Raw genomic sequence first — 26,442 nt, forward strand, 5'->3', positions numbered from 1 at the left:
AGGCTTCAGAGCAGCCCCTGATTAACCCACTGTAAGGACACAGCTGGGAATCAGGGGGGACACCCAGACACCTGCACAAGTCCCACACCTCTGTCACGGTGGGGCAGTCAATAAACCTCCTCAGTCTGACAGTGCAGCAGCACTGAATGGGCCAGGGCTTTCTTGGCCACCATCCTGTGCCAGCTGGATTTTCAGCTTAATGGTCACTTGCAAGAGATGCCTCAAGGTTCTTTGAGCTCCCAGGACACCTGAAAACAGTATGGGGGAAATGTGGATGAAGACATTCTGGCCATCTCCCTTAAGGTAGTGCAAATGCAGCTGGACAGCTGCACGTGTCTCCTGAATGCTGATGGCTTGCACAGAGCTGGGGAAGGTGTACAGACAGTGCATCTCCCAAAGAGCTGCCTCTGAGCGCCACACACATCCGGGGATCTCCTGCGGATGGGGAGCCTCCCTCCCTGTAGGCATGAGTTGGGCAGCATCCTTCTGGAGAGGATCAGGGAGTTCTGAGCACCAAGCAGAGAGTGAAGGCATTTTGTGGGTTCTCTTCATCTTCAGTATTAGCAATACTGATGCACATGAAGGCTTCTCTCCTGCTCAGACAGGTGACTCCCAACAGAAAGTCTCTGGTGGCCTTACCAAGTGGGAATGTGACCCTAGGGTAGCAGCGCCTCTCCCACCTCTTCTTTTCCCTTGCTCATTCCATGTGTTTGGCAGCAGCACCAGGGAGTGGCATCCCTTGCCCATCTCCCCCTGCCTCCGCATCCCTGTCCCCGCTGCCCTGTTCTGCTCACAGGCACAGGAATGTGAAGACCATAGAGTCACAAATTGCTTCCATGGGATGACTCGGCATCCCTTTCTGCTGAGGAAAGTGGGAGGGGAGGGTCAGCTCCAAAGTCAGGCAGAAATGTGAGTTTGGTGGGGGTGCCACCCCTGGCAGTTCTGCCCACCTTGAGCTGAGCCTCACTCAGGCTGTTTCCACAGCTTCATTCCCCAGCATTGTGCTGAGCAGCCCTTTGTGCTCTGCTGTCTCAGTCACAATGAGCCAGGGCCAGATCGCACTGCCCCACCTTCACTGTGCTGGTGCTTTGTGCGAGGATATGTCAACTTTTGTATGTTTTTTTTGGCTTCCATAAACTTAACTTCTCTTTCTCTTGGCCAGCAGGCAATGCAGCTCAACTGCTCCGTTTCTACCTGTGTAACCCACAGCAGGGCAGGGACTGAGCTGCAGCCAGGGAGATAAGCTGCTCCCTCAGAAGGTGCTGCCAGTTGGCATAAGAGGCTGGAGAAGCTGAGGATGCTGTAGGGAAGAGGAGGAGGGAAGTTTCACAGTGCTCTGGGTTGGTTGGTGCTGCCAGGGCCTGGGCACTGCACGTCCCACAGGTAGCACCCACCCCTCCCTCCACTCCCACTGGTGCCAGCCAGGCTGTTGTCCATGCAGAGCTTGGCCCGTGCTTTCCATCACACTATTATTTGCAGTTCCTGTTTCAGACCCTGCCAGGTGCCTGTCTCCTGTCTTTCTGTGTTTTGGAAAACACTACAGAAGAAAGAACCCCAGCACTATAATATTTCTGAACACGAAGCTAAGTAAAAAGATGCTGTTTTGTCAATGCTTTGGTGGGCTGGACTGCACAGCGGGGCACGGTGGAACCTACAATATGAGGTACTTGTCACCATCCTCACTGTGCTCAGGCTGTCAGGATGGTTTCTGCAAGGATATGGCTCTTTCCCTTTCCAACTCCCCACTGCTGCAGCAGCAGCCTTGCAAGCAGCAAGGCTGCAGCACAGGGTCCTACACACACACTGCCTTTCCATGCCTCCTCTTCCTTCAGGATGAGCAGAAAACAGCAGCAAAAGCTAAAATTGAGCAGTGTGGGGAATGCCTGGAATATGGGAGGATTGGTTGGGTCAGTGCACCCAGAAATAAAAGTGGCAGTTGCTATTTTCTGGCTGTGCATGGATACAGCCGTGCCAGGGGACAGTTAGGTGGGAGATCAGGAAAGGCTCTTCCCCCAGAGGTGCTGGCACTGCCCAGGCTGCCCAGGGAATGGGCACGGCCCCGAGGCTGCCAGAGCTCCAGGAGCCTTTGGACAGCACTGCCAGGGATGCCCAGGGTGGCACTTTGGGGGATCTGGGCAGGGCCAGGAGTTGGGCTTGCTGGATCCCTGGATCTGGCAGGGCCAGAAGCTGGATGCTTGTGGGTCCCTTCCAGCTGAGGACATTTTCAGCTGGGAAGGTTGTGGGGAACTGGGGATTTGGGGATTTCAAGGGCATCCTGTGCCTTGAGTGTTCAGGAGGCAGCACTTGCAGCCCTCCACAGCCCCTGCAAACAGGCACACATACAACACCACTGACCCAGGCTGCAGAGCTGTCCTGTCCTAGGAAGAGGGGTGGGGAGGGGATTATCTGCAAAAAAGAAGGCCAAGAGGGGCTTCTCATGCCCTCCTACATGGATGACTGCAGGTTTTTGCTGAAGCTCACAGTGCTCCTGCATCAGCCAGCCCTGGCTGCAGCTGCAGCAGCAGAGCTGAGCCCCTGGGGCAGCAGGGTACTCTGTGCCACTGGCACAGCATCCTGCTGGAAGGCAGCCCAGGGCCTAGAACATCTCCTGTCTTCCCTTAAATTCCAGGAGCCCAGCTGCTGCCTGAGCCAGTGCTGTTCTGGTCCCATGCTCCAGGCAAGGCTCCCTGCTCCCCTCCAGGTTTATTATTTTAAGGCAGAAGAGTCTCAGCGAGAGAAAAGGCAGGAGATGAACCAGCTCTGGAAAGCTGAAACATCACCCCTTTGGTGTGGGTGGCTCACCAAGTAAAGGGGCTGACCCTGAAAAAAAGGAGACACTGCCACAGCTCCAGGCAGGGAATACCAGAGATGCCTGTGGTCCTGCAGAGCCCAGAAAAACATGCCCCTAATTTGAGGCATGAAAGGCTGCAGGGTGCATGTCCCCCAAAAGCAGGTACCTCCCAGGCTGCCACCCTCTCTTCTGCAGCTATGGGGATGGCCCAGGGACCCAAGCCCCCCCCCCCCACCAAACCCATCACAGGAAGCTCCATGGCTTCTCCAGTCCTTGTCCCAGAAAGTTTGGCCTCACTCCTTTCCCCAGGCTCTGGCTCAGGCCAAAGCATGCAGCACTAACCCCCCTTTGAGACCATGGCAGTGCCTGAGGGACATGTGTCTGCCCAAGACCAGAGAGAGAGAGAGACTGGAGCAGGAACAGTTGTGATTTAATCATTTCCATTCTCTACAAATCCAGTGTACAGCAGAGACAAGCTGTGGTCCAGCTCCTGGCGCTCCCACTGCCATGGTCCATTGTTAGAACCAGGGACTGCAGGCAGGAATGATACAGGGATGGGGCCAGCCCACTTCCCTCACCTCTCCTGCTCCACTGGATGTGTGCCTGAGGATGGACAACCCCAGGCAGCTTATCCCAGTGGGACGGGGGAGAGCCCGGACCTGCCCAGCTCTGGTCAGTGCAAGCCAGTGAGCAGGCAGGTCTGGGACAGGCAACAGGGGCTGACCCTGCCCCTTCAAAGGTCTGGTGGAGGCAAAGCTCCAACCCTGGCAGAGGCTGGAGGAGCTTCTGGATGAGGACAGCTCGTCCCCAAGTCACCCAGCCCACCTGGACTTGAGCCCACGGGCACAAGGCGAGTGGATAAATCACCCTGTGGAATCCTGCCAGGGAAAAACCACCAGGACAGTGTTCATCAAGGCACAGGGCAGGCTGGCAGGAGAGCCCAGTATCTCCCCTGGGACAGCTTGAGAGGCCCTGGGATGGCAGAGGGACATCCCTGGAGCAATGCCAGCTGGGGCCATCCCAGAGGTCACCGAAGGTGTGAGTGGTTCAACAGCAACAAGGACACTTCTCTCTTGGGGCAAAGGGGGCTGGGGGAGCTGCGGCAGAACTGGCACGGGAAATGGGGACAGTGGTTCAGGCTGAAGTACAGGAGCCCCAGGGCTGAGGCTGGGGTCAGTGGCTGAAGAGGTTTCCTGTGAGGAGGCGCCTCTTGACCTCTTTCCAGAGCAGATCCCGCTCGCGTTTCGCCCGCTGCATGAAGCCCCTGTTCTCTTGGGCCCGGCGGGACAGGTACGGCAGCACCTCGTTCACCGGCCCATAGGGCACGTACTTGTACACAGGGAAGCCAGCCTGGCCTGAGAGAGAGAGGTTGCAGCTCAGGGAATTGCCAGGAGAGATAAAAAAATGTGCAAAAAAGAAAAAAAAAGGTAAAAAAAGGAGGAAAAAGTGAAAAAAATGTGAAGAGGGAAAAGAAGAGGAACATACTTCAAATGGGGAAAAAGGGGGCAAGGGGCAAAAGAGGGGGGAAAGGGGAGGAAGGGGGAGAAAAAAGAGGGAGAAGAAGGGAAAAAAAGGGTGACAGAAAAGGGATGAGGATAAAAGGGGTGAAGAAAGAAGAGAGGGGAAGAAAAAACAGGGGGGCAAGTAAAAAAAGAGGCGGGGGGAAGAAAAGAAAGCCACCTGCCCTTCCTCCCTGCCCTCCCATGCCCTGATGGCTGTGCAGGAGGCTGTGGCTGGGCGCTGGGACAGGGAGCCTGCTGGGGTCTGTCCCGGCTCAGCACCGGGAGCTTGGGAAAGCGCCAGTGGGAGCGGGCCGAGGTCACCAGGAGCCCTGGGAATGTCGGCAGCCGGGGCTGGGCCAGCTCAAGGAGCGTTCAACCAGAAACATCAAGTTAACACATTTTCCAGCATGACCGGATGAGGCTGCAGACAGGCGGCCAAGCCCTGCTTCCAAGAGAACTCCAGGACAGAGCAGCATCTGTGCTGGACAACTGCCCAGTTTGCCTCCTGCTGCTCTGCTGGCCTTGGGACTCTGTTCTGGACACTGGTGTGGGCAGGGGGATCAGTCCTTCACCAGGGATGGGTACCTTGACCCTCGTGTGTCCCTCTGTCCAGGCCTCTGGCAGTGCTGCTCCACTGCCTGAGCTGGTGGCCGAGGACAAGGTCACACAAGAGGCTGGTGCCATCCTGTGAGCAGAGAGCCCAGGACTCTGGGTGCACCTCCCATGGAGCCAAGGGACACCCCCAGGCCGAGGAGGTACAGGAGAGAGTTTCTGTCTGCCAGGACCAGTCTCTGCCCCACCCTGAGACACCCCAATCTCTCCTCTGACTCCAAAGTGGGAATATCCCTGCCCAGCCACTACAGGCTCATGGAACCTCAGAAGAGAGATGTGACTCTTCATTTATATCCTCATCTACATCTTCCCCAAACCCCACCCAGGGGTCACAGCATTCCCCACGGCATGGCACTGTGCTCAGCCAGTGTTCTATGACAGGCCTTCCTTCCTTCCTCCCTCCCTCCCCAGCTGTTTAGGGGTCTCAGTGGGGCCAAGCCCCCCCGCCTCCCGTCACTCACCCAGGGGGAAGGTGATCTGGTCACACATGCCCAGCAGCTGCCCAAAGCACACCTTCTTGTCCGAGGGATGGATCCCCAGCTCCATCATCCTGCAAAACAAGCCTCAGCACAGGGGGAGAGCGGACCCAGCAGAGCTCACCAGGGCAGTGTGTCCCACCAGAGGGCTGGGGATTATCCCCAAGTAGGACAGCATGGCACTGACATGTCCCAGATGGATGCTGGGATGTAGCACTTGAGGGATGTGTTTTTAAAACAGCCTCTGGGCTGGTGATGGGACCAGTTCTGCAGCCACTGGGGCCACCATGCTGCACCTCAGCTCCAAGACCCATCTAAAGCCCTGAGCACCATGTGGGAGCCAGGATCCCCCCAGGTGAGCTCAGGGGAGACCTGACAAACCACAGCACATCTCCCTGCATCTCTGCTGCGCCCCCACATTCCTCAAGCCCCTTGTCCCTGCCTCACCACGCTGCCTGCCCAGCACTGACCTGCGCAGGGTGAACTTCACGGTGTCCTCGTTGTGAGAGGCCACCATCACGCTGGCTTTGCGGCTACGCTTGATCTCCTCCAGGACATAGTCCAGGCACCTGGAAGGCAAGGCGGGCCTCTGGTGCGGCCTCTTCCCACTGGGGCAACAGGCAGCAGTGTGGCCGGGGCTGTCCCCTACCTGTGGTACATCTCGTTGGTCTTCTCATAGGCTGGGTTGATGGGATCCTCGTAGCCCATCTGAGCCGCCCTCTCCCTCTCCTGCTCCATGTAGGCACCGCGCACCAGCTTGGCGCCGAAGTGCCAGCCCTCTCGGCGCGACAGCTCCACGTCCCCTGTCACATTGTTGTAGGCCTCCTGTGACCAAGTGAAAGAGATGCACGAGGTCACTGCTCCAGTGCCAGCCTTGACTGCCTCAGCACTGTGCCATTGCACTGCCGTGGCTCCAGGAGATGAGGTCTCCATCCATCCATCCGCAGCAGCCCTGGGACACAGCGGCCTCACCCTCAGGTAGCACTGGTAGGTGTTGTAGACGATGGGCTGGCTCCCGTTGAAGCGGCGCTGCGTCTCTGTGGTAAGGCGGCTGATGGCTGGTTGGAAGTAGCTCTGCTCCGCGTCTACCATCAGCCTCACGCCCTTCTCCGTGGCTCTCTGGGGGGTGAAGGACATGCAGGTTGGGTTCACAGGGCTGCCTGCTCCATGTGGCCCCCTCTGTGACTCCCCCAGCCCTGAGGCCTCCTCACCTTTGCAAGGACATCCATGCGTTGCAGCACCCTCTTCATCTGCAGCTCCTCCTCGTCACTGAAGCGTGACAGCAGAGGCTCCAGCTGCCCAGTCTGAAACAAGAGCAGCTTCGTGGCACCCTGCCTGCACCCAGCTCTGCCCACGGGGGACACAAACACCCCTGGAGGGAACCCATCCCCGGGATTGCTGCCCCACCCCAGTCCCCCAGCCCCCACCAGATAGCAGTGGTTGCACACTGTGGTCACAGCATGGCTGAGCTTTGCAGCCACCAGCACTTACTGGAAAGAGCATGAGACCCTTGCCCTGCTCCCACAAACCCTCTGTGGGACCACTCTGGGGGTAGCAAAGGTGGGCACCCACCTTCCTGTTGGGGATGAGCAGAGGCCTGGAGAGCTTGGTGCGGCTGTCAAACAGGCTGTTCCAGTCCAGCAGGTCCACAGTGCTGGGAGCAGAGAGCCAGGTCCTTGCTGGTGTCTTGCAAAGGCAGGGGGCTCTCTATCAGCTCCCAACCCCCACCAGCAGGAAAGACACATGACATGTGCCACCCTGTTCTGTCTTGTCACCTCCACCCAAACTTCCCCTATATTCCATTACTATGCTGAGCCATAGCAGGCATTTGGAGGCCTCCCCTTGCTGCTGCGCCAGGGACAGGGACAGAGTCCCCCAGGCAGCTTACCTGCTCGTGCCCAGCTTCTCGCCCGTGAACCACTGCTGGCTCTCTGCCTTGCTCGCAATGCCGAGGTTGGCCAGTGCCTCCTGCCACCAAAAGAAGCATCAGGGGTCTGTCTGCTTGAGGTGTCACAGCTTGGGGCTGCTCTGGCACCTCTGTATCTATGGCCACCTCCAGCAATGCAGCACAGCCTCCTCCCACAGGCCACACCCGCCTCACCTGCAGCTTCTCCACCTCCAGCTTTGTGTCCAGCACTGCCCGCCCAGCCTGGCCCTCCTGTGCAGCCATTTGGTGGAAGAACCTCCGCCACTTCACCAGCACCTCTGAGAAACGCACCTGTGGGGATGAGGCTCCAGGTGAGACGCCCAGGCTGGAGCCTCCTGTCCTGCAAGGGCTTTGTAAGACCACACCCAGCCCAGGGCACATGCTGACCCCAGAGCAGGGCACCTCGGCCAAGACAAGTAGAATAGATCCCACACATCCACCTTCATGTCACCTTTAAAGCTCTTTGTGTTGCCCCGAAAGCTGAGCCAGGGTCTTCAGGGGTCTTGGGCTCTCAGGGGACAGGCTCTTGGTGCCCACTCCTCACTGCCATTATTAGAGATGCCACCTGGCACCTGCCCCAGCAGAAGCATCATCTGTGGCCCTGGCTCTGCCCCACCACACTCTGTCACAGCTCTGGCACTCACCAGGAATTGGGGTCTGGCCAGTGCTGTCAGCTTGATGGCAGAGAAGCCGTCCTCTGAGCTGCCACCTGGATGGAACCACAGGGACGGAGTCAACCTGACCATTAGTCTTTGGGCAGGAGAGATGTGGTGGTGGTGGGACTGAGAGATCCTTGCAGTCCCCAGCACAGTGGGGCTGTCCAGGACACGGGAGCACTCACTTGAGGCATCAATGCAGCGGAGGAAAATCTCCATGTGTTGGTCACACTTGGCCTCATCGGCGTAGAAATAAGTGTGGGCTCCGGTAACTCCACCATGGTGATCCCCAAATCCCTGATGGGCTCGGTATTGCTTCTCCCTTTTTTCTGCTCCTGCGGTGGAAGAGGATGGAGATGGGCCACGCCCCACCGAGCTCCTATAGCCTCCCCAGGAGCTCCCAGTGGGGGTGAAGGGGGGAGAGGCTCTGGCTTGGACCTCAGAAGAGCCCCAGTGCTGACATGGGCCCTGCTTGCTCTGTGCCCAAGCAGAGGCTGAGTCTTCGCTGAGGGGCAAGACTGGGTCAGGAACCACATTGTTCTTCATCCAGCTCATTTTTTGAGGCTGTGGTACCTGGGTGCTTCCCCCACAACACCAGGCCTGCCGTGCCCAGACCTCCAGGCTATCTCCTGTCACTCACCTCCCATCTCCTTCTCGGCTGCAGAGGTGCGGGAGCTAAGAAGAGAAACAGGAAAGATAAGGGCCAGTTCAGCAACGCCCTGCAGCCCTACACTGATGGACAGGACAGCTCTGAGGCTCCTGTGCTGCCATCCTGCTGCTGGACCCTGCTGTTCGCTTGCCATCCCGTCACCTATGGGATCCAGCTGGCAGTTCAGATGCCCAAAACCCACCTGTGGAAGGGCACAGGGCTTCACCATCCATCCACGGAAGACCTGGGAGCCCTGAGGCAGCACAGTGAGGATGCTCCATCCCTGGGTTCAGAGCTGCTCTCCAAAAGCCCACCCCATGGCAAAGACAAGGTCGGTCTGGTGGGGCTCCATCTCTAACCTGCTCATGGTCCTTGTTCTGGTGACACCAAGCCTCAGCCCACTGCCTCCTCACCTTAATGGCACCAGCAGCCAGACCACAAAGCATGGAGCTTCTCCAGAGCCTGAGCACACCAAGCCGAGGGTGCCTGCTGCCCCACACTCCTCTGTGTCATTGCTTTAGCCAACAGCTCACAAACATCTTGTTTTCAACTCCAGCTGACCTTGGATGTCATTTTAAGCCCAAACTCTCTGTCATGGAGACAGCAGGGCTCTGACAGCCTGGCAGATGTTGGCCAAGTCATGGGATCCTTCCTGAGCTTGAGTAGCTAAGCCTTCTTGCTGACACCCTAAAGCCAGCTGCAGACCCGGGTCTGACCTGGAACAGGTCCCTGCAGAGCAGCCCTGGGTGGCAGCAGAGCCATCCCCTGCAGGAGGCCTCTGCCCTGGCATCCCTGTCCCCAAACTGGCCATGCCTGATGGGGGAGAAGCACGGTGCAAGGGAAGCAGCAAAGCCACCCATCCGGAGCCAGCAGGCTGGCCAAGTGAGCAGGGAGGCACATGGCAGGGTCCCAGGACATGTTCTCCCATATGAAAATCCTGTGACAGGGATTAGGGGCTGCTGGGAGCATGACAACTGGAAACAAGCCATTCCCTTGGCTCCCTGGAGCCAGGACCAGCCCCACATCGCTGAAAGCCTGGCGTGAGTCAGGGCAGGAGCAGCTGGAGCTCATGGGAAGCAGGATGCACCACATCTAGCAGGCTCTGCTCCCTGATGTTACTCACCTGAGGACAGGGAAAGCACCTTTCTGACCCTGAGTACAGAGAGTGGAGGAAAGGAAGGAGGAGAGATCATACACTCAGAAATGGGATTTTTCAGCAAAGCCATTGCTAGGTGGAAACTCTCTTTAGAGCGGGTGGCATGGCATAGGGGACAGCTTCAGCTGAATACTGCTGTGACATGAGGCCACACAGAGACGTGGGTCCTGTTGACAGGGGACAGCTCTGAGCCCAATGCACACCGTGGGTACAACATCTAAAGTACGGGGACAAGTGGCTGGAGTGAAGACACACAGCTCAAATAGCAAACTTTGCCCTTGGAGTTAGAGTGTTTTGTGTTCCTGAAGATAAACACACCATTCCCAGCAGCGTTTCTGCTGCATGACTGCACCAGCTGTTCCTTCATCCTCTAGGGGGGCATTCAAAGCAGTGCCATGGTGCTTACTTTGTTCTTCTGCATTAAGAAAAATAAAGGAAGATCCTTCCAGCTGAAGCAATAACTTTGTCCTGGGTATCAGCTGCTCACTTTGCAATATTAATATTGGCCAGCAAAGCCATTCCCTCACCCACCAAGTGCCACTACTATCAGCTTATACCTGATCATCCCTTCTACAAACCCACTAGTCTCCCAGAGCAGGTCCCATCTCCAGGCACTGTCCAGACGCTCCTGGCAGGCTGTATCCAGACTGGAACAACCTCAAGGCTGAGTTCAGGGCCTGGGAGCTCACACTTGCCTAAAGCAGGTTGTGAGGACTTGCTGGATGGCTGGGAAGGGTAGGCCAGCTGACAGGCTAAGTAAATCAGCTCAGGAGCAGCACAAAGGTCCCGCTGTCAGAAATAATCCCTTTGGCCCTGCAGGTTACCCGGAGGGTGCCAGGAGCACAGTGTGTTTGCTTTGCTCATCAGCAAATGGGTCTGGCAAAGGGGATGAGGGATCAGGGAGAAGCTGTCCTTGAATTACTACATCTAAGGAAAAGACTCATGGTTACATGAAGTCCATTTTGGAGTTATGGGTGGTGCTTAAAATCCCACAGGTAGGAATAAAGCAAAGCTCTTGGCAGAATAGACCTTCAACCTGCTCCATGCAGGAGCTGTCAGCACGCACCAGCCCAGGACCTCCTTGGAGAACTTCAAGCTAAACAGAAGCTGCCCCATGATCCCAGGCAGCATGCTGACAAAGCACAGGGCAGGGAGGGCAGCTGGGAATGAGCACTGGGAACAGGAAGAGAAGGGGAGGGGCAGCTCTGGGAGCAGCATTGGCCAGGCTGGGGACAGCGATCCCACCCTGGGGCAGGTGTCAGATATCCACACAAGGAATTTCTAGAGGAAGCCCAGTCCATACTCAGCATGGCAGAGCCTGAAGAGCATCTAACAACGCTAGGGGCAGATTGTCCCGTCCCTCCCCTGTGTCAGCACAACCCCAACCCATGTGCAGTCTTGGGATGCCTGTGGACCAGCAATGGCCCCAAGGCTGCCAGGAGGCTACAACCACCTTCACTGGGGGGGGGGGGGGGGGGGAGGGTGGGGTGTCTCGCTGCTTCACCCCACAGGTACCAGGAGCCCCTGTCCAGTACCGCCTCTCCATCCCCACCCAGGGCTGCAGCCACGCTGGAGCCCCCAGACCTCTGCTGCTTGGAGAACACATTTTCCAGCTGTGTCACCATGACCTGGCAGCAGCCTTCAGCACGTGGCTGAGGCCTCCTGGGACAAGCTGGCAGAGTCCTGGATGCCAGCCTGAGCAGGGCAGGCAGGGACCTGCAGCAGGCAGGATAAGCTGGTTCTTGCCCATGCTGCATTGTTGTTCCCATCTGGAAAGGCTGTGGAAGAGGTGCCATAGCCCATTGCTGGGGGAAGAGGGCATTTCCCTGCTGTTATGTCAGGCTTGCTCTAGAAGAACAACAGGAGATGGCACCAAGAGGCCAAAACACCCACTGCCTGCTGTGCTTTGTAACTCTGCTTCCTGGCTGGCAGCAGCACAATCCCAAAGCATTCACCCAAGGGAAGAACACAGCTCTGGGGTCCAGCAGCCATGAACCCAGGACTGCCCACCCCTCTCAACCATGTGCAGCCCAACTCAGCACCAGCCCTGGCAGAAGCACTGAGAATTTGGGATTTTACCCCAAACAGAACCAGGGAGAACCCTGAGTGACGGTTGGTAAGGGACACCATTCATAACCCATCCAATCCCATCCTGGGCTTGGTCCCTGTTCAGAGAATTATAGAACATCCTGAAGTGGAAGGGATGAATGAAGACATCAAGTTCCACTCCTAGCTCTGGAGAGGACAACAATCCCACCCTGTGCTCAACTGTCCAAACACTCCTTAGCCTTGGGACCATGACCACTCCCTGGAGAGCCTGTTCAGTGCCTGACCATCCTCTGGGTGAATACCCTTTTCCTCATATCCAGGCAAATCCCACTGGGGCTTGGGCAGGGATGCCTTGGGAAGTCTCTTGGACGTGAATGGCCCACACAGCACAGGCAGAGCGCACCTAGCCAGGAGTACCACATGTGCAAACCCCAAATCGGCAGCACAGCCCAGCCAGCTCACAAACCACCAGCACCCATCAGCAGGAGGGATATAGCTGCAGGCAGAGCCTGTCTGAAAGTCTTCTGTGATCCCTCACAGGAAAGCCCTTGGCCCAGGCACAGCCAGGCATGCAGGGCAGCAGTGACAGCCTGGCAGAAGCAGTGCTGCTGGCTCAGCCCCACGGGAATGCTGAACACAGCCCGGACTGTGGCTGTGTGTCCAGGGGAGAAACACTCAGCTACACACCATCAAAACAGGCATCCCTTGCCTGGCAGCAGTGGGGTGTTTTGAAGATTTTCTAGAAAAACCCCAAAGTTTGCAGCCCACTCTGGGATGGTGCAGCCGTGCCTCGCCCCGCACTGCCCTCGCCAGCGTCTGCTGCCATCACGGACACGCAGACCCTCCACTCCTGGAGATGCATAACAGCGGCAGTGGCGGCAGCAGCCAGGGCACATGGGGATCCCCGATAAGCAGTTTCCGGGTGTGCACCAGAGATAAGGCTCCCAGCGGCAGCACCTGAACACCAGCCTGACTCCCAGCCTGCTCGCAAACCATCCCAAAAAGCCGTTCCCGCTGTGTTTTTGGCACGGCGTGACAAGCATATACAAACGGCCGGTGTCCCCAGCTGCCAGCAGCGACTGCCGCTCTGCAGCCTTGCCCGGGGGCGCGGCATCCTCAGCCAGTGTCCTCGGGAAGGGCCTCCCCTGTCGCGGGTGGGAGGACACCGCCCACCCCCGTGACCGTGGGGTGCCGGCCAGCGGCCCATCGATCCTGAAAGCACAACTGACCGGAACTGGAGCCCGATTAATGGAAAGTTACCGGCAGCTTTGGGCTGGTGCCAGCTCTTGGCAGAGGGCGGGAGGCAGTGCAGGCTGCCTGGGATTGGGAGGCAGTGCGGGAAGGGAGGCACCACTCCAGCTTGAGAGAGATGGAAATGGTGGAGGGTGGAAATCATGAAATCGTGGAATTGTTAAGATTGTGAAAGAGCTCCAAGATCACCGAGTCCACCAAAATGCGTGAGGCAGCATTTCTATGGTGTGGCATGGCGGGAGCAGGGATGAGGGGCAGCATACCGATGCGGGAGAGGGGGAAGGGGGACTTCAGGTGTGACAGCACCGCTGTGTGTTGTCTGTCTGTGTGCAGAGGAGAGGGGGGGGGGGGGGACACAGAGTCCCAGGGGGTTAGGGAAAATAGGAGATGGTTGACAGAGGGAATATGGAATGGGGCGGGTGGGGGGGTTAGTATCCCATAGGAGATGGAAAATAAAGGTGGGAACCCCCTCAGGGTGTGCAGAAGTGTTCGGGGTGTACAGCTCCGCCGGGGACGGATTGCACTCTGGTGTGTGCAAGGGAACAGATGGGGGCAGAGGAGGTGCAGCAGACAGGAGGGCAGCACCCAGCACTTGCAGAGGGTGCTCGGGGGTTCGGCTCGGCTCCGCAGCTGCGGCTCACGGCCCCGCCATGTGCGGCGCGGGCGGTGCCGCGGAGGGGCGAGGCCGTGACGCACGGGCTCGCAGCCAATGGGAGCGGGGGGCTGGGCGGGCGCAGCCAATGGCAGCGCGGCCCGGGCCCGCCCCGGCCCCGCGCTCACCGCCCGTCGCCCAGGTCCTCCTCCACGCTGTAATCCAGCACGGCGCCCACGCCGAAGGCCTGGTTCCGCCGGAGCAGCGGCTTGATGGCCTCCTGGTCCTCCCCGGCCACGAACTGCCCGTAGAACGTCATCTTCATCAGCCGCTCGAACAGCGTCTGCCCCAGCACCCGCTGGCACAACTGCAGCAGCTGCGGGACAGCGGCGGGTCAGCACCCGTCCTGCACGGGCACTCCCGTAGGAAAAGTCCCCACGACCCAGGACTGGCATTCCCCAAAAGGAGCATCCCGCCGGCCCGGGTCCGGGAGCTCCCCAACACGCGCACGCTCCGACCGAGAGTCCCCCTGGAAAGGGAATGACACGTCCCGAAATGGGCACCCCTAGGATGAGAGCCCCCCCAGTCCAGGACCGGCACCCCCCGGAGTGAGAGTATCCCTAGCACGCACCAACATCCTGCAGAACACTGTCCCGGCACGAAAGATCCCCCTATTTGGAGCAGTCACCCCTGGAGTGAACCCCCATCCCGCACCGACACGTCCGGAGCGGGCACTCCCCATCCTGGGACTCGCAGTCCCAGAATGGAACTCCTCGGAGCAAGAACCCCCTCCAGCAGGGGACAGACACCTCCCGGAGCGGGCGGCCCTGAGGGAGAGCCCTGCGGGTCCAGAGCCCGTGACCCCTCGAACGGGGACAAGCCCCGCCCCGGAGCAGCCCCCCCCAAGCCAGACTCCCTCCACGCACCTCCCGGTTGTGCTGCACCAGCGGCTCCATGGCGCACAGCCCCAGCACCACCAGCCCCCGCAGCAGCTCCGCGTTGCTCTTGCTGCGGAACGCCTCGCGTGAGTCCCCGAAATCCACGGCGGGCGGCGGCGGGGCCCGCTCCGCGCCCCGCGGGGAAGGGGGCGGCCCGGGCCGGGGTCCCGCGCCCGCCGCCGCCGGGGAGAGCCCGCGGGGGGCGGCGGCGGGCTGGGAGCGCGGGCGGCTCGGGGCATCGCACCGGCGAGCGGCGGCGTGGAGCGCCCGGGCGGCGCTCGGGAGAGCCATGGGCACGGCGGGGCCGCCGCCCGCCGCCGCCTTAAGTACGGCCCGCGCGGGACCGCCCCCGGGCCCCCGGCTCCGCGGCCCCGCTCCGCCCCGCCTCGGGCCGCGCTCTGCTGCCGCCGGAACCGGCCCCGCGCCCCGGCGCTGCCCCGGCACCGACACCGCCGCCGGGACGGCGACCGAGACCGCGACTGGTTCTGGGATTGGCACCGGGCCCGGCGGCTGGACTGGGAACGGGACTGGCACTGACACCGAGACAGGCACCGCCACGGGGATGGGAACCGGGACTGGGACTGATTCCGGGACTGGCACTGACACCGAGACAGGCACCGCCACGGGGATGGGAACCGGGACTGGGACTGATTCCGGGACTGACACCGGCAGCGGAACTGGGAACGGGACCGGCACGGAGACCGGCACTGGAACCGAAGCCGGAAGCGGCACCAGGACACAGACCTGGACAGGGACTGGGACCAGCACCGAGACCAGTGCTGGGATAGGTACCGGGACGGGGATAGGAAGCAGGAGTGGCAAGCTCACCGGGGCCAGCACCGGGACTGGAGCCACCCTGCCCAGCGCAGCCCACTGCCCGCTGCCTTCCCCGTTCCCATCCTCTTGAAGCAGCCAGTCCCAGGGGCGCCTCCCTCCCTGGAAGCCCCAGAAAGGGGCAGGCGCGGCTCGAGGGGAGCCTTGGGTGGGGCCTGAGGGAAACTCTTGGAGCAGTGCTGGGAGCGGGGCAAAGAGGACCTCATGCCCTTGGAGGAGCCGTTGGGAAAATTATGAAGGTCTCAAGGGAGCCCTGAATGGGACCTGTGGGGAGCACTGGGGCCAACCCTGAGGGGCCAGGGGGCTACTGGGTGCTCAGGGAGCCCTAGGGAGGGCCAAAGGATGATTCAAAGGATGCTTGCTCCCTTGTAGCCATCCCTGGGGCAGGCTGTGATATGTCCAGCCTGTGGAGCTGGAAACACTTGGAGAAGGATCTCAGACCTGCAGGACCTGTTATGGGAGAGATGTTTCAAGACCCTGTACTTCTATCCTCCTGATGTGTTTGTGAACATTTTAGGGGTTTCAGCTGAATCCTCACTCATTTGGTGGGGTCCATGGGTGCTTGGGTTACTTGAGGCAGCAGACTTAGCTCCCTTGTCATGGGCTGGGGCTGTTGAGCTCTGCGGAGCACTGGAGAGGGCTGGCAGGACCTTGGGATCTTCCCAGGCAGGACAAGTTCCTGTCCTGCTCCTGGGAGGCGTTTGTCTGAGCTGTTCCTCCTGACACACCCAGTGCTGAGCTCCAGAGATTGCTGAGCACATCCCTGACACCCCATGTCCAGGAATCTCCTGAGTCTTGGCCTTGCAGGATTGTTTCACAGCTGCATCACAGCTGCATATGTTCATACATCAGGGAGGCCAGTTTGAACTCAACTTGGCAACTTCTGTTAAAAATAAAAAAAAAGTTTTTACAAATATATGAATAGTAAAAGGAAGGGTATAACCGATCTCTGTTCCTTAGTGGATGTGGCAGGCAACCTAGTAACTAAAGATGAGGAAAAGGCAAAAATGCTTAATGCCATCTTCGCCTCATTCTTTAGTGGTAAGACAGCTTGTCCTCAAGACAACTGTCCTCAGGGGTTGGTAGGTGATGCCAGGGAGCAGAATGGTCCTCTTGTTATCCAAGAAGAGGCAGTCAGAGAACTACTGGGACACTTGGATATTTATAAATCAATGGGACCAGATGGAATCCACCCCAGGGTGATGAGGGAGCTGGCAGATGTGCTTGCGAAGCTGCTCTCCATCATTTATCAGGAGTCGTGGCTCACTGGTGAGGTCCCAGACTATTGGAAACTGGCCAATGTGACACCCATTTACAAAAAAGGTAGGAAGGAGGATCCTGCTAATTACAGGCCAGTTAGCCTGACCTCAGTACCAGGTAAGATAATGGAACAGTTCATACTTAGTGCTGTCACACAGCACTTACAGGATGGCCAGGGTATCAGACCCAGCCAGCAGGGGTTTAGGAGGGGTAGGTCGTGTTTGACCAACCTGGTCTCCTTTCATGACCAGGTGAGCCTCCGGTGGATGCGGGACAGGCTGTGGATGTGTCTGGACTCCAGCAAGGCCTTTGGCACTGTCTCCCACAGCACTCCTGGAAAAGCTGCAGCCCACGGCTGGGCCAGGAGCGCTCTGTGCTGGGCTCAGAACTGGCTGCATGGCCGGCCCAGAGTGGTGGTGAGCAGTGCTGCATCCAGCTGGGGACAGGCACCAGTGGTGTCCCTCAGGGCTCTGTGCTGGGCCAGCTCTGTTCCATGTTTTTATTGACCACATGGATGAGGGCATCGAGTCCTTCATTAGTAAATCTGCAGATGACACTAAGCTGGGAGCATGTGTCCATCTGTTGGAAGGTAGGAGGGCTCTGCAGAGAGACTTAGATCGGTTGGAGGGACGGGCAGAGTCCAATAAGATGATGTTTAATAAGTCCAAGTGCCGAGTCCTGCATTTTGGCCACAATAACCCCCTGCAACATTACAGGCTGGACAGTGTCCAGGCAGAAAGGGACCTGGGGGCACTGGTCGACAGCCAACTAAACATGAGCCAGCAGTGTGCCCTGGTGGCCAAAAAGGCCAATGGCTCCTGGCCTGTATCAGCAATGGTGTGACCAGCAGAACTAGGGGGGGTCATCCTTCCCCTGTACTCGGCACTGGTGAGGCCACACCTTGAGTGCTGTGTCCAGTTCTGGCCCCTCAGTTTGGGATGGACGTTGAGACACCCGAGCGCATCCAGAGGAGGCAACGAGGCTGGAGAGGGGCTGGGAACACAAACCCTGTGAGGAACGTTTGAAGGAACTGGGATTGTTTAGCCTGGAGAAGAGGAGGCTCAGAGGTGACCTTATTGCTCTCTACAACTCCCTGAAGGGAGCTGCAGACAGGTGGGGGTCGGTCTCTTCCCACAGTCAGCACTGACAGAACAAGAGGACACAGTCTCAAGCTACGTCAGGAAAGGTTTAGGTTGGATATTAGGAAAAAATTTTCACCAAAAGAATAATAAAGTACTGGAATGGTCTGCCCAGGGAGGTGGTGGAGTCACCATCTCTGGATATGTTTAAAAAAAGACTGGACTTGGCACTTGGTGCTATAGTCTAGTTGTGGTGTTAGGGCATCGGTTGGACTTGATGATCTTAGAGGTCTCTTCCAACCTCATTATTCTGTGATTCTGTGATTCTGTGCCGGTGTCCCTTCTCTGTGCCCACGTCCTCTCTCTGTGACCATGTTCCTTCTCCATGCCCACCTCTCCAGCCCCGTTTCCTGTGGCTCCCGGGGGATGACTCCGGGCTGATGCAGGGCTGTCCAAATCCAGCTCCTCAGTGACATCTTGTGCTGGGAATGCTCAGCGCATGCAGGACACGGGAAAATTAGTTCCTGCAATTGTTTTCCCTGCCTCCCCAACACTGACATTGCTGTAACCGGCAGTGAAACCACGGGGATCCCCTGAGCTCATTTGTAAGGTTTTTTTGGGAACATCTTGTCCTTCCACGGAGACAGCCAGGCAGTGGCATTGCCTCTGACAGAGCTGGGTACAAAGCTCTGGCAAAGCATCCACTTCCTTCAAAACATTCCCTGTGCTAACTCTTTTGTGCCATTTAGAGATAATAATAATTTACCCAAAGTTCCTCGCCATGATGAGACTGCACATACGAATTCTTGGGATGCTGTTCAAACCTTGTTTCTCCGCCAACTGCCACAGAGAAAATTCCCTTTGAAGGCTCTAATGGCACCAATCACCCCTGGGAAACACTTGCCTGGTCTTAGCAGGGAAAGCTTCCAAGTGCTGCCTGCTGTGCCAGCAGAGCTGCAGCCCTGCAGCATCCAGCTGGGTGCAGAACCAGGTCTGAGTTTCTGAAGAAACTTTAGTCTCAGACCCAAACTCAGAGATGAAATGTTAAAAAGCCGCTTTTGATGGAAGTGAAATCTGATGAGGTTTCTCTCAGGATGGTGGTACTTGAAGCAGAGAAAATCCTCGAGCTGGCAGCCCTGCCAGTGGCAGGGAGACCAACAAGGGATGGCCCAGGCTGCCGTGGGGACTGTACCAAGCCCTTGTGGATCACCGTGGCCTTGCAGAGTGCTGATCCCCCAGCTCCCAGTCTCCCTTGGGTGTGACGTCATGCCTTTGAGGCCACTGTCCCTGTTCCCAGCATGGGCAGGCAGGGGCTGCTGGCACAGAGGGGCTGGTCCCTGCTCCCGGTGGCTGCAGCTGGCGTGGGGAGCTCAGTGCAGCCCATGGCTGGAGCACGCATCACAGACACAGCCATGCTGCTGCATCCCGCACGAGGAGCATGGCTGAGGCTGGGTAACACGCAGCCAAGTCCTTCCTCGGCCACTCATTGTGGCAGCAATGGGAATAAATCCAGGAGAAGCTGTTATGGAGGGCTTGGGAAGCCGTAAAATGTGAAGAAACATTTGAATGTGAGACAAATAGTTGAGGAGGGAATTTGGCACGGGAGGAGGTGCAGTTAGAAGGAGAGGCCATGCCATGCATATTTCATGGGCCAGCCCTCAGCAGAGGCTCCTCTGACACCACAAACATCATCGATGGCCAGGAGTAACAGCAGCCGCTCCCAGCATGTGGGAAGGAGAAGGGTGAGATGATCACTCCTCCTGCCTCGTGCTAGAAGTGGGCCAAGGACACAGGACCTGGAAGCTGCTGGCTCTGCTCCCCAGGTTTGTGACCAGCCTTCCTCACCCTCCTCTTCCTCCAGCCCAGTGCCAGGCTAGGGGTAAGCCTGCCCCATCCTTGGGGCTGGGGATTTGTCCTCATTGTCCCACAGCTCTGTGAGCCCTCCAGCCCTGCTGCCCCAGCACTCTGTGCTTCCAGCATTGCTCCTCTGAGGCTTCCTTGGAAAGTACTGACCCAGGTCCTCCTCTGTCAGGTGTTTCTCACAGACCATATACCTGACTTGTGCCCAGCACCCGCGCTACCAAACCGCTCCCACCGCAGGCCAGCATGCAGGAGGGACACCTGCACCCTGTGGGAGCAGCGTGGATCCTCAGCTGGCATCTGGCGCTGACAGAGTGCCCCTTGGAGCAGCAGTGCTGGGGTGGCAGGAGCTGGGTGGTCAGAATCTGATGTGGATCCACTGGCAAAACCCAGGAGAAGGTGGACTTCAGGACAGTGCTTCCTAAATTGCAGCCACATGTGGGTTCTCATCTTGTAGGGGGTTATTTTTCTTCACAACAGACTTCATCTCCCTCTCTGCAACTCTTCAGGGAGAACTCCAGATTTACTACTGCTCACTCTGAGGGGATAAACCCCTGTGGGGTGCACAGGAGCTCCCAGCCTTAGGATGGGGTGTGTTTGGATAATGAGTCGGTTCTCTCTGACTCCACCTAAGCACCCTGTCCCCCTCAGTGTCACCCTCCTGGGGGTGAATCTGCCTTGTGCCCCAGTGTGGAGCACAATCTGGCAGCAGGATGGAGGAACCAGCCTTCCTTCTCACAGCTGGAGAAGCAGGGAGCTGCATCCTTCCCCTTGCACTTGGTGCTGCAGAGGCCGCAGGAGGCTCAGCTGCTCCAGCAGGATTGGGGTGATCTCTAGCCAGGTGTGGCACAGGCAGGTGAGGCTGCAGCACTTGGTGTCCTGCCTCCATGAGAGCAGAGCTTGGGAACTTGCTGGTCACCTGGGGAGTGACAGGGTGGGAGCTCCAGTTCCTGGGGCGTTCCTTTGGGCTGGGGCCCTGGAGAGAGCAGCTGAGAGCTGCCACAGACTCTGCAGAGGAAAGAGATGCTGGGCAGCTCCTCTTGCAGCCCATCTCCTGGCCAGCCCAGACACTGGTCTCCCAGCATGGTTGGGATTTTGAAAGCTGGACTGTGTTCTGACCCCTGGCATTTTCCAGTTGCATCCCAATGATTTTTGTGAATCACTTGCAGCCTAAGAGATAAATGTCTTCTTAACTCTTCCTGTGAGTTTCTGGGTGCAGCTCAGCAGCCAAGAGAAAACACCCAGGTGAAATCCTGTCTCCATAAAGGTCAATGCTATTAAAAAACAAATTGCCTCTGAAATGGAACCTAGGAAATATCCAAGGCAGGGAAAGGCACATCAGACTTGCCACACCAGCTTATTGTTTCTTTGCAGGGAGTCCTTCTCTTTTTCCATCCACTGGCAGAAGGGAGTCATGTGAGATGTCCACAAGTGTGCTTGGGAGAAAAGGAACATCAGTGAAGACCTGAAACAATTTTGCTGCTCTTACAGCTGAGAAAGGATCATGCTGGAAGGTTTCTGTGGAAGTGGGGCCTGGGGAATGGACATGAAAAGCCTTTTTTCCCAGCTGACTCCGTTGGTGGGTGAGTTGTTTACAGAGCCTGGATGCCAGAGGGCCTGGAAGGGAGCCAGCTCTATTTTAGCCCTTTGTAAATGATTTGAACACCTCGTGCTGGGGGAACATTCCCAGGAAAGGGGATGCTTGGCTCTTCTTCCTGGGCAGACCAGGGGTGTGCAGGAGATGGTGGGAGGCAGAAGGAGCCAGCCCTGGCAGGGACAGCAGGAGTGTGTGGTGGAGGATGGCTGTGCCCCTCCTGTCCCCCAAGAACTGCTGCTGAGACCTGAACCTAGTCCAGCTGGCCAGAGGCATCCTCCCAAACCCCTCCCAGGTGATGTCCCCAAGGAGCCTCTCTGATTTTTTCAGCCTTTTCCTGCCAGGAGCATCCCCTGGGAAGGCCAATGGAGCCAAAGGTCCTGGGTGCCCCTGGGGATCCCAGCGAGGTGGGGACATGGGGCAGAGCTCCCTGCAGGATCCTGGGACTGGGGACAAGCTCCTGAGGCTGGAGCAGGGCAACTCCAACCCCCCTTACCCTTGAGGAGCTGGCTGCTCCTTATTGATTAATCTGGTGGCTCATTTCTCTAAAAATAGGCTCTTAATTACTGAGCCTCTGGAAACAGAGTTGTCTCAAAGCAAAACCTGATTGATTCAAGGTCAGCTGTGGCTCTGGTGAGGGCCTGGTGGCCACAGAGCCTGGATGGTCCCTGCCAGAGACAGCTCCTGGCCAGAGGAGGTTTCAGGCTGGTTCAGGTCGATTCCCAGCTCACAGCTGATGTATATTTATTTTTTCCAAGTGTCACTTGGTTTTGCTTCTTAACTTTCTGTGTATGTAATTGCAAGCATGTGGCACTGAGAGGCAGTTGAACAAAATGGGAGAAAAAATGTTCATTTTTCCCTAGTGCTCCTGAGCTGTGTGTAGAGGGGGGAAAAAGCTGTTATGCTTTCTTTATTTCTTTATTTCTTTTTGTGTTGTTTCCCTCCTTCTTCTTTTACATGGACAAACACTTTGTTGGAGCATTCATACTTTTCCCTTATTCTGTCCCAGAGAGGGTGTGCAAGATCCCAAAAAGGCTCAAAAGAGGAAAAAAAATAGAGTTGAAAATAGATTTATTTTCTGGGGCTGTTTCATCTCTCCGAGTTTGGGTTCTTGTGTCAGGAGTGTATTGCCATGTCCTGGAGATGGAGAGGGGTATTCGAGAGCCCCATGCTCCCCCAGCCTCCACAAGCACCACGACCTCTGTGCAGCTGAGGCGAGGGGAGCGCAGGGGCCCTCTGGGACAATTAAGGAGAAAGAGGGAAGAGTGGCTGCCAGCACTGGCCCTGCCTCCCTCCCTGGCCAGCATGAAGGCCATCTGCCACCTGACAGATCTACTGGATCCTCTCTCCATGTCCATCTGCTCCCATCCAGGCTCCCTGTCTGTGTGTCTCCCTCTGCTCCATTCCCCTCTGGGCTCTGTCCTGTGATCCCAGCCAGTCTCTGCCCCAGAGCTGGGATGGGCACCACGGATTCTCAGAGAGCCCTGAACATCCAAACCCATGGGTCCTTGCTCACTGCATGGGCTGTAGATACTTGCTGACCTATTCATAGGTTTTTTTCATGCTTTTTTTTTTTTTTTTTTTTTTTTTTTCCCCAAGGCTGAATCTTTCACTCTGGTGGTTGTGTGGTTTCATTTTGCTCATTCAAAGTTTCTTCCAGTTGAAGTTTTATGGGTAATTTAAAATTCTTTGCCCAAGGAAGTATCAAAGGGAGCATCCCTCCTCAGAGGGATTCAAGCCATGGCACCCACAGGGGAGGCTCACCTTGCTGAGCCCCATTCCTGCTGTCCCACAGCTGTGACAGCCACCCCAGAACAGGGGAGAACACAGCACAGAACTCCTCCAGAGCTCTGGAGGATGCTCCACCAGGGACAGCCAGGGGATGCTGGGCCTGGGGCAGCAGTGCTGGCAGCTGTCACCAGAACTCACACCTTGACTCTTTGAGAACTCCAATAATTTTTCAACATCACCAGCCAAATTTCCACAGATTTTCTGGGATAGGAGAAGGCAACACTCCCAAGTCCCTGCTCCTCAAGCTGGCAACATGACAGCTTTCCACTGGAATGACAATTTTTTTTTTTTCTTAATGCAGGCCAAAGTTATTTTCTCTCATTAGAGCTGCTGATACAGCTGGAAGAAGTGAGCTCTCTCTCCAAAACTTCATCTGCCAGTGAAAGGCAGCATCCCCCAGGAAGATCTTGGGGTATTTAGCTGCTCCAGCTTCTCGTTCCTCTGGCTGTGGCTCTTTGCACTGGAACTTGGAAAGAAAAATATTCTGGGATGGAAAATTTCAAGCCTAAAGGGTAAAGTTGGACAAAATCCAGGTGAGACTTGGCAGAGAGACCCAGCAAAGGTTGTTCCTTGTGCTGACATTTTTGCTCTGTGCTTTGGAGAGCCTCCCTGCAGCTCTGCTCCAGCCAGGTCAGGCTCTGCTCATGTAAGTGATCATGTTAACACCACCACATGTGACTTTCTCTGGGTTTTCTTTTTTTCATTTTATTATTTTTAATTTTTTTTTTGTCTCTGAAACTGTGAATGTTTCGGAAGCAGATGCTGCAGTGGTCTTACATCCTATGGGGATGGCTGTCCTGTCAGCCCACCCCACTCCCAGAAGTGGCCCAGAGGCTTTGATCCTCTGGCTGCTTGTCCACAGCAGACACTGCACATCTGTGGTAGCACCAGAACACCCTGACACAGCCCAGATAAATCACCTGATGGAAATGAGGAGCTGGGATCTTGTGGAAACTCTGGCTACTGGAAACCAAAAGGAGAACTCGGTGTCTGTGCTGGCTCTGGGGTGCATGTGAAAGTGCTTTAGAACAAGGGGCATGCTGGAGACTGCTGTGACTCCTTCTCACTCCTGTGAATTCTTCCACTCAGGTCTTGCCAGAGTGTGCCAACCCATCCCTGCAAGGCTGGAGGAGCTCTGCAGAAGGACCTTCATGGGCTGTGCTGAGTCCTGGGCTCCTCTGCAGCAGGAAGGACCCCATGGTACTCATGGAATGCCATGAGTTACTGAGAAAATCCCCAGGTGCTGAGGGCAAAGGCCTCAAAAGTCACCTGTGGAGAAAGAAGAAGATTAGATCTGCCTCATTCCAAGGGTTTAAACCATTTTTATGTTACTAAAAAGATGTCTTTATGCTCTAGGTGGTTTTGTTTTTCAAAAAAAGATAAAGACAGCAAATCCAAGGTAAAAAATGCAATTTGAAGATGAGAGATGAATGTGTTTTGCCGTAAATTTGGAGAAATCACCACCAAATTTGGTGTGGGGTTGTTGTCCTCTCCTTCCCTCCAGGGAGCACTGTGGCATCTCCTTTCCTCTGGATTTTGGAGAGAATGAATTTGTGTTTCTTACCCAGAAACAGAAATAAAGCTCCAACAACCTGTCTGTGCAGGTCTCTTGTTCCCTGCTTTTCTGACTGTGTTCCTTCATCAAGAGGATGATGAGAGGCCAGAGACGCACCAGGGCCTGTGCAAGGTCAGGAAGGGGCTGCTCATCCCCAGGGAGGCGACTGTGCTTTTGCCCCAGGGCAGAGGTGCTCAAAGCACCATGAAGCAGAAGTGATCCTCAGTAGATGCTCCTGCCCCTCCTTGGGTCACATCACCCACCAGAGACAGCAGAAAAGCGTGGGCAGGATTTTGGGTGGAGCATGTGGTGGTGTCAGCAGTTCCTGGCTGTTCTGTGCTGAGGGGACAGTGGAGAGGGTGGGCTGGGGCTGGCTCTGGGTGGAATGTTTTGGGGGAGCTGCTGGAGAGAGCCCAGAGGAGGCCACAGAGATGCTGCAAGGGCTGGAGCCCCTCTGCTCTGGAGCCAGGCTGGGAGAGCTGGGGGTGCTCACCTGGAGAGGAGAAGCTCCAGGGAGAGCTCAGAGCTCCTTGCAGGGCCTGAAGGGGCTCCAGGAGAGCTGGAGAGGGACTGGGGACAAGGGATGGAGGGACAGGACACAGGGAATGGCTTCCACCGCCAGAGGGCCGGGATGGATGGGATATTGGGAATTAGGAATTGTTCCCTGGGAGGGTGGGCAGCCCTGGCACAGGGTGCCCAGAGCAGCTGTGGCTGCCCCTGGATCCCTGGCAGTGCCCAAGGCCAGGCTGGACTTGGGGTTCGGAGCACCCAGGGGTGCTGCCCCGGGGGTGTCGCTGCCCCGGGGGGCTCCCGAGGGCCGTGACGCTCTCGGCCGCCGGGTGGCGCTGCAGCTCCGCTGCCGGCCCGGGACCCCGCGGGGATCCGCGAGCTGCGGCCGCCCCGGGCCCCGCGCCCGTCCCGCTGCTCTGCCCCTTCCCGCGGCTGCCTCCAGCCCCGCCCGGCCTCTGACCGCTCTGGGAGCGGCTGCTCCAGTGAACTTTTCCTGCCTCAGCCCCGCAGGCTCCTCCGGTCTCTGCCCCGCTCTTCCCCCACCCCTCCCTCAACACAACTCTGGGGGCTCTCCAGTTCTCATGAAAATTCCAGTTATCCAGCTCTTCTCTAACAAACTCTAGTTATCCAGCTGTTCTCTAGCCGAGGTGTCCTGGCACCTCTCCTCCAGCCTGAGGCCGGGCTCTTCAGGCAGCAGGGTGAACAGTGGACAGGGGTGCTCCGCGTCCCATAGTGGGGCTGGAATTTGCGAGGTGCCGGGGACTGAACAAGGTCCTCAAGGACCCCCAGAGTGGGTGGCACTGAGGGTGCCTTTGGGTGGGTGGCACTGAGGCTGCCTTTGGGTGGGTGGCACTGAGGCTGCCTTTGGGTGGCTGCACCAATTCCCTCGCTGCCTGCCTGCACCAGGGCTCCGCAGGGTGCTGGGAGGGCCAGGTGAGCTGGGGACATCTGGGTTGTCCCTGTTCATATGCTATAGTGCATGGCAGCTCTCTGAATGAGCCCTCCCCCTCTGCGTGCTGTCATCCAGCAGCACCAGTGCCCATGGGGGACGGTGGGGGAGCAGGGTGAGCACGCAGGGCTGTGCAGTGTGTGTGTGTGTGTCCCTGGAGGTGCATGCCAGGGGGATTTGGGCAGACAAGGGTGTTTATTGGGGTACACACGTGTCCAGCGGGTGGGAGGAGGAAGGGTGTGTGCGTGGAGCAGTGCCCAGCAAGACCAAGGTGGGTCCACCAGTTCTGTCCCTGCTCTGCCCCAGGAGTGCCTGGGCTCCCCAGAAAGGCTCCTTTCCAGGTTGTCCCCCAGACACCTCATCCTGGCTCAGATGGCAATGGAGTTTTACTGCTGCTCCTGAGAGCTGCTG

General features: G+C 57.4%; 1 protein-coding gene and 1 long non-coding RNA gene across 3 annotated transcripts; one reads left to right on the forward strand and one right to left on the reverse strand.

The window, feature by feature from the left end:
- Positions 1–3,200: 3,200 nt before the first annotated feature.
- Positions 3,201–14,926, reverse strand: PRODH (proline dehydrogenase 1). The gene is made up of 14 exons (XM_030286049.4): positions 14,588–14,926; positions 13,850–14,037; positions 8,605–8,639; positions 8,150–8,299; positions 7,953–8,017; positions 7,483–7,599; positions 7,270–7,349; positions 6,954–7,035; positions 6,593–6,685; positions 6,354–6,500; positions 6,031–6,206; positions 5,852–5,950; positions 5,367–5,455; positions 3,201–4,146 (listed from the first exon to the last, which is right to left on the reverse strand). Exons 1-14 carry the CDS (start codon positions 14,888–14,890, stop codon positions 3,965–3,967), a joined length of 1,806 nt encoding a protein of 601 aa, XP_030141909.2. The 5' UTR covers positions 14,891–14,926; the 3' UTR covers positions 3,201–3,964.
- On the forward strand, positions 8,295–24,614 carry LOC115497435 (uncharacterized). Of its 2 annotated transcripts, none has more exons than XR_012058357.1 (3): positions 8,295–13,275; positions 21,007–21,215; positions 23,319–24,614. It is a non-coding gene; the product is annotated as an uncharacterized lncRNA (long non-coding RNA). The 2 variants fall into 2 exon arrangements; XR_012058356.1 differs by lacking the exon at positions 8,295–13,275 and adding an exon at positions 14,571–14,685.
- The last annotated feature ends 1,828 nt before the right edge of the window (positions 24,615–26,442 follow it).

The sequence above is a fragment of the Taeniopygia guttata genome, chromosome 15, assembly GCF_048771995.1.
Source record: "Taeniopygia guttata chromosome 15, bTaeGut7.mat, whole genome shotgun sequence".
NCBI classification, from domain to species: domain Eukaryota; kingdom Metazoa; phylum Chordata; class Aves; order Passeriformes; family Estrildidae; genus Taeniopygia; species Taeniopygia guttata.

Coding starts and splice junctions, on each gene's coding strand:
- PRODH (XM_030286049.4), bottom strand. CDS start 14,890: ATGGCTCTCCCGAGCGCCGCCCGGGCGCTCCACGCCGCCGCTCGCCGG. Junction 8,018..8,149: donor CCGCTGCATTGATGCCTCAA/GTGAGTGCTCCC, acceptor GGTTCCATCCAG/GTGGCAGCTCAGAGGACGGC. Junction 4,147..5,366: donor CCAGATCACCTTCCCCCTGG/GTGAGTGACGGG, acceptor TCTCTCTCTCAG/GCCAGGCTGGCTTCCCTGTG.